The sequence below is a fragment of the Gavialis gangeticus genome, unplaced genomic scaffold (genome assembly GCF_001723915.1).
Source record: "Gavialis gangeticus isolate Ggan-Ray unplaced genomic scaffold, GavGan_comp1, whole genome shotgun sequence".
Classification (NCBI taxonomy): Eukaryota; Metazoa; Chordata; order Crocodylia; family Gavialidae; genus Gavialis; species Gavialis gangeticus.
The window spans coordinates 69,212,056-69,222,331 of NW_017729004.1; the positions used below are offsets into that span (position 1 = coordinate 69,212,056).

The following is a 10,276-nucleotide window of genomic DNA, read 5'->3' on the forward strand; positions in this document are numbered from 1 at the left end:
GAGCATTTATCAGCTCTGTTATCAGCATTTATCATCCCATCAGAAAACAAACAGCTTCTCTCACTGATTCAAACTCTTCTTAAAGAGGGAATGAGGGACATCATTAGCTGAACTTTGATTAGCTCCAAAAAGTCCTAAACTGACACTGCTGCCTGCCACAGCATGGACTGTAGTAGCCAGCATGTGGTCTGCTAACTAATGCTGAGCTGTCTGTGTAAGGCAGAGGGGATGTGGGGGCATCCCTGCTTAGTAGGGAGTGGGGAGGGGAGGGGAGGGGAAAAGCAGGAGGAAACCAGGCAGATGTTGCTGTGTTTGCAAGTCTCTGCCGGAGCTGCAGCCAGAGAGCAGAGGAGACAGGCCAGCCCTGCTGTGGAGCAGAGAGCCCTGCCCAGCCCAGCCCAGAGAGCATGCCAGGATGCTGGGGGACTCTGGTTTATCTTAAATCAGCAAGGGGTCTGAGACAGACACTGCATAAACTGGTTTGAGCCAAATCAGTTAAGTCAATCCAACCAGGTTTATCTCAAATCAGTTTCAGCCATTTTCAAACCAGTTTATGTGCACCAAACATCTGTTCTGTTACAGGTTTAACCCAGTTTCTGATCACTTAAACTACTTTGTGTGTAATGTCTGTCCCTACCCTGGGAGTCAGTGTGTTACTCACTGGACTCTGCTCCTCCAGCAGGAAGCAGAATTCACCCCCCACACAATCCCCATATTGTGCTGCAGGAAAACATGGGATGACCATAGGCCCCTAACTGCAGTGTCAGCACTGCAAGCCCTCCACTCTTTAGAGCCTCAATTCTGTACATACAGCAGAGTAAAGGTAAGATTGTTTACCAAGAGAACAAACTTGAGAGAATTCCCTCAGATTATTTGAATGTATTTATGCAGCTTCTGCCTCCGCATAGGGTAGATGTTGATAGATACAGCCAGGCACAATTATTTAGTAGGAGCAATTTCTGTGAAGTAACAGAAGAACACTCAGATATGCAAGGCTCCTAATAAGAATCAAAAGAGCAGATGCTGACTGTAAATGTCTAATTAAAGGAACAAATATAGGAGTAAAGGGCAATGTAAATGTTAGTTAAAGATGAAGGTAACATCAAATGTATAAGGAGAAAGCCTACAATCTGGAGTAGAAATAAAGGAGTGAGAGGTTAGGTTCCAGCCTGAGTAATGATGGGAAAAAATAAGTTATTAGATAAGCAGTGGAGAAGCTTACTAACTTTCTCCTTTAAGAAAATAATGGTACAGCAGAGGAGGTTGATGCAAATGGAACAGAAGGTTAAAGTATGCTGTTTATGCCCAACCCATTAGTTGTTTTGGAAATACAGATGATTAGATCTGACTAAAATATGCCCTAAAATTCCATTTATGGAGGAACAGTGAGAGAGTATACCAAGCAAGCCCTTAGTCATTTTAGACATTTTTGATATGGAGGAAGATTAGTCAATGGTATTTACTTGTAGCTTGTCTAACATTATAAAGAACAAAGACAATTAACATATGGTGATTAATGCTTAATTGGTGATTAACACTACTCTTGAAATCCCACAGCAGCAACTTCCCCTCTCCACTGACCACTTTCTTTTAATTTGGGGCAGCTGTGTTGAGAAGTCTTTCACAACTACAGATGTTATGTTTTCCAAATGGGCTTCTAGCCATATATGAAGTTGGCTGAAGCTGTATATTTTTTTCTTCCTTTCAAAAAAAGGAAAAAAAAAGGGGCGAGGGGGAAAAAAATCCACCTGGCCAGGAATGCTCTTACTGTTTCTCCTAATAAATCTTTCCACATCATTTATACACATTCCTGTGTAGTAATAAATTCTTCAAGTTTTTGAACATGAAAGGAAGCAACACAAGGAAATTTAGCTTCCACTATTTTAAAGGAAGAGATTTAAAGTGACTCTGTGGGATTCAAATAAGTTGAAAAGTCAACTTTAGTAAAAAGTTTTCACCAAACCTAAAAACAATTATAAGATTTTAATGATTATTTTCAAATTGTCAAAGAGACTTTTCCAAAAACAAAACCAAAAACTCTCTGTTACATTACACACACTCTCTCTTATACTTACTATCCACACATGCTATGGCACTATGCTGAGTAGAGGTTGATAAAATAGAAACTGACTAGAAACTGGCTTGTCTGTTTTCATTTGTCCAAGAGAAGAGAAATACAAATAAGTATAATACAGCATACAGTATAATACATATTGGTATTTAATGTACACATTATGTGTACTTAGGACAGAACAATCCCATGCACCAGTACAGGCTGGGGGCTGACTGGCTGGGCAGCAGCTCTGCAGAAAAGGACCTAGGAGTTACAGTGGACAATAAGCTGAATATGAACCAACAATGTGCCCTTGCCATCAAGAAGGCTAACATCATACTGGGCTGCATTAGTAGAAGTGCTGCCAGCAGATCAAGGGAAGTGATTATACCTGTCTATTCAGAACTGGTGACGCCACATCTGGAGTAGTGTGTTCAGTTGTGGGGCCCCCACTACAGAAAGGATGTGGACAAGTTGGAGAGAGTCTCATGGAGGGCAAGAAAAATGGTTAGGGGGCTGGGGCACATGACCCATGAAGAGAGGCAGTGGGAACTGGGTTAATTTAGTCTAGAGAAGAGAAGACTTAACAGGGAATTTAATAGCAGTCTTCAACTACCTGAAGGGTGGCTCCAAAAAGGATGGAGCTAGACTGTTCTCACTGGTGGCAGATGACAGAACAAGGAACAATGGTCTCAAGTTGCAAAGGAACTGCTTCAAAAGCAAGGGAAGCAAGAGATATTTAGGCTAGATATTAGGAAAAACTCTCTCATTGGGAAGATAATAAAGCACTGGAACAGGTTACCCAGAGTGGTTGTGGAATCTCCATCCTTTGAGGTTTCTGAGACCCAGCTAGACAAAACCTTGGCTGGGATGATGTAGTGGGGGATGCTCCTGCTTTGATAGATAATCTCCTGAGGTCCCTTCCAACCCTAATTTTCTACAATTCTATGATACAGATAAAGTTGTCAGTTAATTTATCTTTTTTTTTTTAACTTCTAATAACTTAAACTGTAATTGTTGAGGAAATCTACTGAATCTTTCTAGTATGACATTAGCCTATTGTCTGTTGTTTTTTTTAATTACTCTTTAAGGATGACAGGAACAATGATCTGCCATCAGAACATCAGTCTGTCTAGTCTGGTATCCTGTCTTTGACCATAACTAGCTGCATATTTTTTTAAATAACATGTAACAAATATATTACAGGAAACAGTTATCACTGTTATGGGGAATTTATTCTAAACCTCAAGAAGTTGATGGTTATCTAGATGGAGCATGTAGTCTGATGTACCTCATAAATATCTGTCTTGTTAAAGGTCTCATTACTCATATTGTTGTCCCTTCTTTTGTTGATGGGGTCCCATTTTGATATCTGTGCCTCTTCTCTGTTGAATAATGTTGAATCAAATATCCCAGGCCTTGCAAGTCAGCCACCCTTTTGTGAAGAAAACATTAACATAGACTGCAAAATTTAAATTACAAAAACCTGAAAACCTTTAAAGCCCACCCAATTCTTATATCAGTAAGGGTGGAAACATATTTCATCTAATGTCTCACTTGTGCCGGTATAAAAAAGTTTATGGTGACACAAATGCTAAGCAACTAGATGTTGATACCCTTTGTTTCACCACATGAAAGGAAAATCAGTGGCGCAACAAAAGCTGGTAATAGATTCTGCTGCTTTCTTGCAGTGGATGTCTATTATCTGTGTAGCCAGAGAGTACAAATAGCTTGAGCTGCTTGCACTCTCCCACTGCCACAGGGACGTGCTCTGGGAACCCAAGGAGCATTAGTTAAAGTGCCCCCTTCCCTCCCCCACGTGTAAAAATGCCCTAAATGAATAGGTGAAAATCTCAAGTGTGTCCTGACGGCACTCATTCTTCTGCTGCTGCAGTGTCATTTCTGGCAGTAATGGTGAATAAAACTGCAAGTGCATACAGAGAGACAGCAGTAAGGATGCCAGGGCCTAGCTAAACTACCTGACACACAAACCCACCCCATGCTGCCATTAAATATCCTTTATATTCAATGGAATAGTACTAAATCTTTCAAAAATATCATTATTAGTTGCAGGAAGCCAAATAATCACGTGGAGCCTTGTCTTCACATGTTTAGTTGCTTGAGAAGTTTTTCGGCTTACTGTAGTCATGGTACAAAACAGGGTGTGGGAACAGACTGATTAACAGAGATCCTGAATGCAGCCCCCAACAATTATATTATTGCTCATTATTCAGTCTAGTAAAATCAAAGAAGAAAATGTCCCGTAGCATACTGCTGCTTATGGATTAACACTGGTTCTTTTACCTGTCAGCAAAACCCTTAAAGACAGAGACTGAACTGTCAGATTCAGAGGCAGCAGTGTCTTTTATGGATTAATATGTTCAACATTTCCCAAATTCACCTGAAGTGGTATCACCTAAAAAAGACCTTTTCTTAGTCATATTCTATTCATATCAACCAGTTGAGTTAAAATAACCTCTTGTAAAAACCCATTTCTTGGCTATGACTAATAGGATTTTTCTTCTTTAAACAGATGATTAACTACATTTATATACCCAGAACAAAACTTTTACTGCTTTGTATTTATGTACATTGGAAAAGAAAGTACTTAAAAGCATTGCCAATATCATAAACCATAAATCCACATAACAGCACTTGGATTCAAAAATAAAATGTCCACTCTGTCTGTAATTAAATAATAAAAATATTCAACATAGCATAACCGTATGACGATTTTAGCTCCTATTCAAAATATGCGTGTTGTAGAGATGTTTGATAGAAATATTTTTCTGATCTACAGGCTCAGACTGTGAATAGATGTAGAACAGAACTATAGCATTTGGAATATACAATGTGATATCTCACAATGGTGTATTATGTAAAAAAATCTGGGAGGATATCTGAATATTTATTACATTCTTTGAACTGTTCGTTTCTTTAGTATGTTTTTCCAACTGGAATATTCTCCGATATACAGATATGTCAATGTTAATATTAAACTAGCTTAATTTATGGATAGTTTAAGGATAATTTATGAAAATTTAAACTACAGTCACTTGCTTGACAACTAAGCTTATTACCCCTAGTTAAAAAAATCCTGTACAAGTGGTCTTTGATTTGTAGACCCATATCCCTTTATATTCAAAGAAAGAAAAGCATTACTTATTTTGCAGTTTGCTTAACTATAGCATTTTGTCAATCAACTTTCTAATTAAACAGACGCTTTAAAATATGTTTTGCATTTATATTTTTAAATCCTGCAACTGTGGCACTAGCATTAGCTTTAAGGTCGATAAGGAAGATATAACCTTGTAATCCCAAGATGAGATTGTACCAATTTAAGATAGCTTCAGTATTAATTCCATGTGAAGGAGGTACTGGTTTCCTTTTGTTGAGCCACTTAAAAACAATGGCAAAGTGAATACAGAAAATCTGCTGTGGAGTTAATGGCGTAAATACTGGGTGAATCTACACAAGACACTTTACTGAACAGTAGAGCTAATTACTGCATAGTAAGCATCACTGTCTACATAGCTTCATAGATGTTAGGGTTGGAAGGGACCTCAATAGATCATAGAGTCTGACCCCCTGCATGGACAAGAAAGAGTGCTGACTTCAGATGACCCCAGCCAGATGCCCATCCAACCTCCTCCTGAAGACCCCCAGGGTAGGGGAGAGCACCAAGCCCCTTGGGAGCTCATTCCAGACCTTGGCCACTCTAACTGTGAAGAAGTTCCTCCTAATGTCCAGTCTAAATCTGCTCTCTGCTAGCTTATGGCCATTATTTCTTGTGAACCCCAGGGGTGCCATGGTGTGTAGAGCCTCACCAATTCCCTTCTGTGTCCCCATGATGAATTTATAGGCAGCCACAAGGTCGTCTCTCAATTTCTCATTCACAGAGGCTGAAGAGGTCCAGGTGCCTTAGTCTCTCCTCGTAGGGCTTGGCCTGCAAGCCCTTAACCATATGAATGGCCCTTTTCTGGACCCTCTCCAGGTTATACACATCCCTCTTGAAGTGTGGTGCCCAAAACTGCACACAATATTCCAACTGCGGTCTGACCAGTGCCCGATAGAGGGGAAGTATCACCTCCTTGGTTCTGTTTGTCATGCATCTGCTGATGCACGATAAAGTGCAGTTAGCTTTTCTGATGACTTCGTCACACTGACGACTCATGTTCATCTTGGAGTCCACTAGGACTCCAAGATCCCTTTCCGCTTCCATGCTACCGAGCAAGTCATTTCCTAGGCAGTAGGTGTGCTGGACATTTTTCCTCCCTAGGTGTAGCACTTTGCATTTCTCTTTGTTAAATTGCATTCTATTGTTTTCTGGTGACCCAAATGCGAGTAGCAAATTAACTGCTGAGTAATTACTGTCTAGTATGACATTTGTAGATGGCAGACCAGGAGCATCAAATTTGGTCCCAGTCAGCCAGGCAGCAGGGGGTGGGAGATTACTCCCTGCCCTCAGGAGCTGCCTGCTGCCGGGGCAGGCTCCACCACTGGAGCCCCGGTAGGGACAATGTCCCCTGCCCCAGCAGCGGGGAGCTCTCATCCCCTACTCTGTCGCTGCAGAAAAGTCTGAACATGCAGCCTGGACATGGCTGGGGACTGTTCTGTTTCAGGCAGTCCCCAGCTAGCTCTAGGCTGCATGTGCAGATTTCCCTGCGCAGCCCAGGGCTGGCTGGGAACTGTCCTAGTCAGGGGCAGGTCCAAGCCCATTCCCCAGTTGGGTGATCAAGGCGCATGGCTTGGAAAGAGCTGCAGGGGAGGGGCAGGTTTCAGCCCCCTGCCCCAATCTGCTGGTGGGGCAGCTCGCAGTGGGCCCCTGGCTGGGCAGGGAATCCCAAATTGGAATCCCCACCCAGCCAGGGGATCACTGGTAAAGCCCTACTGGCTGACCTGCCCCTCCCCTGTGGCTAGTTCCAAGCTCCTGCTTCAAGGGCAGGTGGATATTGTCCTTGCCCAGGATCTGGTGGTGGAGCCTGCCCTGGCAGCAGGCAGCTCCCAGGGGCAGAAAGCAATTTCCCAGCCCCCACCAGAAGACTGCTGTCTTCTGAACCTGTGCTCCCAGCCAGCCCCTGGACTAGCACCCAGGAAAGCCTAGAGCTCCCCCCGCCCAAAGTGAGTTTATTCTAGAGTAATTTACTCTAGAGTAAACCCACCCCGCAGCTTTTGCATGTGTAGATATGCCTACTTTATCTCTTCTATCTCTGAAAAATGGCAGCAGAGGTGTTTTAACTAAACCTCATTTACTGAACAACCTTTAGTTAAAGTACCCCTGCCACCATTTTTCAGCACGGGGATGCCACATTCCCAGCTGTTTAATCAGAGCAGCTCTTGAGCCACTCTAATTAAAGCCCCCTCCCTCCCCGACACACACACTCCTGGAACGCGTATATAAACACCCTTAGATACCTCAGCCAACACAGTGAGTTAAGCACAAGCAGCCAATGCAGCAAAGAGGGAATGACCTAAACTAGTCAAAAGGAAATGTTAAGGGTAAGAATGCATTTTAAATCTTACTTATCTGGGGCTTAGGCAACTTACACAGTGCTATTTGGAGACAACTCTCCCCACAGCCCAGAACCCTGTCCTGAATGTAGACACTTAAACACTTTTCTTCAAAAGTCATCCTTTTCTTTCAAAGTGGGGAGGAAATATTGCTGTGTACCCCCTTTATAAAACAGTTCAGTAGTTAAAGCAAACAACAAGGATGTGGGAAACCTGAGTTCTAGTCCTTCATGTGAGGGGGAGGATTCAACACCCACCTGCATTCCCCCTTTCCCCACCCCTGGGTCTCCCAGAACAGGAACCTAACTATGACTGTATAGGCTATTCTCCAGTAGGGGGTATCCTCATTTCTTCTTGTTGAAGGTAGTTTCACTTTACACTGAATTTTAAAAGACTGTACGGCCAGAAAATAAAAGTATACATATGAGTAGACATATCTCTAGCTTAGTAGGCAAATTACTTACCAGGCTGGGTGAAGACTTGACTTCCACACACTGCACAAGGACTATTTCAGCATATGTCCAATAACTGTTCAATTAAAAATACAGAACAGTCCTTGGAGCAAATGTGAGGCAAGTAGGTTAGCACTATCAAGACTTTGGTACTTCTGAGCAGTCAGAACGGAGGAACTTTTCACAAACTTTAAAGTTGAAAACTTATAGGGAAGGTTAGGAGACTCTGAAGACCTAACTTTTGGATTTAGGTGAACCACTCTTGAGTAAGGCCCCATTCAAGTGCCTAAGACCTTTCTGGATCTCAGCTTGCCTGATCTCCCTACCGTTGCTTCCATATTTTTACACTTCTTGTAAAAAAAAGAAAAAAAGAAAAATGTTCTGGTATTTCCTATAATCAATAAAATATTCTTGACAAAAAAACCTTCAACAACACTATAATGCTTGTTCTCATAATCCCCAGACTTTGTTGTTTAGGCACAGGTACTGGGAGTCAGTAGTCGTGGGTGTTTTCATTGCCCATATGTACTACCCTCCAATGTTACACTTCTGGCTAAAATGCCTGTGCTAGCAGTTATCCCCAAAACATCTGATGATAGCCCGCCACTATAAAACTGTTCAATAAAGCTACCTTATGCCTGAATTGGAAGCCAATTCTGCCACCTGCATGAGACTAATATAAAAATACTGGCAAAAATCCATTGCTTAATACTATCGGTGGTCGCCTATTAAAGGCGGAGAAATTTTGTGCATAGTACATTTGAGGATTCTTTGGGGTGGTCTCTTGGTACTGTAATTGCCTAAAAAGAGCAGTAGATTCCTAAAAGCATTATGGTAGCACATACAAGCCACATCCCCAGATCAGAGTCTCTGTGGCAGGCACTGTAAAACACACTGTAGGCTTTCTGGGGTCAAGCATTGTTTCTTACAAGAAAAACAGACAAGACAGAGGCTGGGAGAAAGGAAGTATTCCTAGGGCACAGGAGATTAGTTTTCTTCTCCTCATGAGGTGTAAATGTTATTTCAGCAGGACGTCAAGTTTCTAAGCTCTGGAACTAGGCCAAAGTTCACTGAAGTCAATGGAGTTTTTTCCACTGACTTCAGCAGGCTTTGGATCTGGCCTATAACCACTGACAAACTCGCAGGGGATTTGTATACAGGTCTCCCACAGAGAAGTACATAGCTGAAATTCTGCGTATGTGTATGTGGTGGATCTTTTGCTGCCTGTTGTACTACATAGTCTGTAAATGATTTGAACGACTCGAGTGTTAGGTTTTTCCAGGAGGCTGGGAATGCCTAACAGACCCACCACATACACATACACCACATTCGGAGAAACCTGCAAGGCATTCCTAGCCTCCAACAATACATAACACCCCAGTCATCCAAATCATTTACAGGCTATTGCTGTGCAACTGGCACCAGCAGAAGACTGAATAACTTTAGTCTGGCTCATGTGCAAATGTACTTGCTAGAAGCAGAGAAAACGCTGCTTAGCACAGTAAAAGGCACTTTCTTTCCATGCATAGAGAAACCCAAGTGTATAGTGCACCAGTGCTCAGTGTTAAGGATAATATGGGAACAGGGGTGCATGCGGGTGTCCCTCTATGCAGGCGTGTGGGTAAGTCCATGCGCATGAATGCAATTGGTAGGAAGGCAAGATTACCAGAGAAAAAGAATTGGGGAGTAATGAGTGCAGTGCTAACGTTGTGTTTCTCAAATATTTTTTTATAAAAGGTAAGCAAACCTGTGTTTTGATAGCCTAATAGATTAACTTATCGTTTCCTGCTAACTAATCTAAGGCAATTCTGGACAAAGAAATAGTGCCCGAAGACTGGAAGAAGGCCAATGTGGTGCTTATCTTCAAGACAGGGAGGAAAGTGGATCCGGCTAACTATAGGCCCATCAGCCTGACTTCTATCCTGGGGAAGATCTTAGAAAAGTTTATTAAAGAGGCCATCCTTAAGGGACTGGCCGACACCAACATCCTGAGGGATAGCCAGCACGGGTTTGTTGCGGGTAGGTCTTGCTTGACCAATCTCATTTCCTTCTACGACCAGGTGACCTATCACCTGGACAAGGGAGAAGAGATTGATGTTGTATATCTTGACTTCAAAAAAGCCTTCGATCTGGCATCACGACTTGGTAAAACTGGCCAACTGTGGACTTGGGTTCACCACGATCCACTGGCTGGGAAATTGGCTCTGTGGTTGGACACAGAGGGTGGTAATTGATGGAAGTCAATTGTCATGGTGCTCTA

The 10,276-nt window shown here is 42.4% G+C and overlaps 1 protein-coding gene across 5 annotated transcripts in view; it reads right to left on the reverse strand.

Annotated features, from left to right (window-relative positions):
- ISPD (isoprenoid synthase domain containing) overlaps positions 1 to 10,276 on the reverse strand; it is a 265,206-nt gene that overhangs the window by 1,879 nt on the left and 253,051 nt on the right. Inside the window, exon 10 of one of the 5 annotated variants that reach the window (XM_019508511.1) lies at positions 8,029 to 8,092. The exons of the other annotated variants lie outside the window; for them this stretch is intronic. Coding sequence (XP_019364056.1) covers positions 8,075 to 8,092 — 18 coding nt within the window. The 3' untranslated portion in view covers positions 8,029 to 8,074. The remainder of the gene's footprint in view (positions 1 to 8,028; positions 8,093 to 10,276) is intronic. 5 annotated transcript variants of the gene reach the window in all.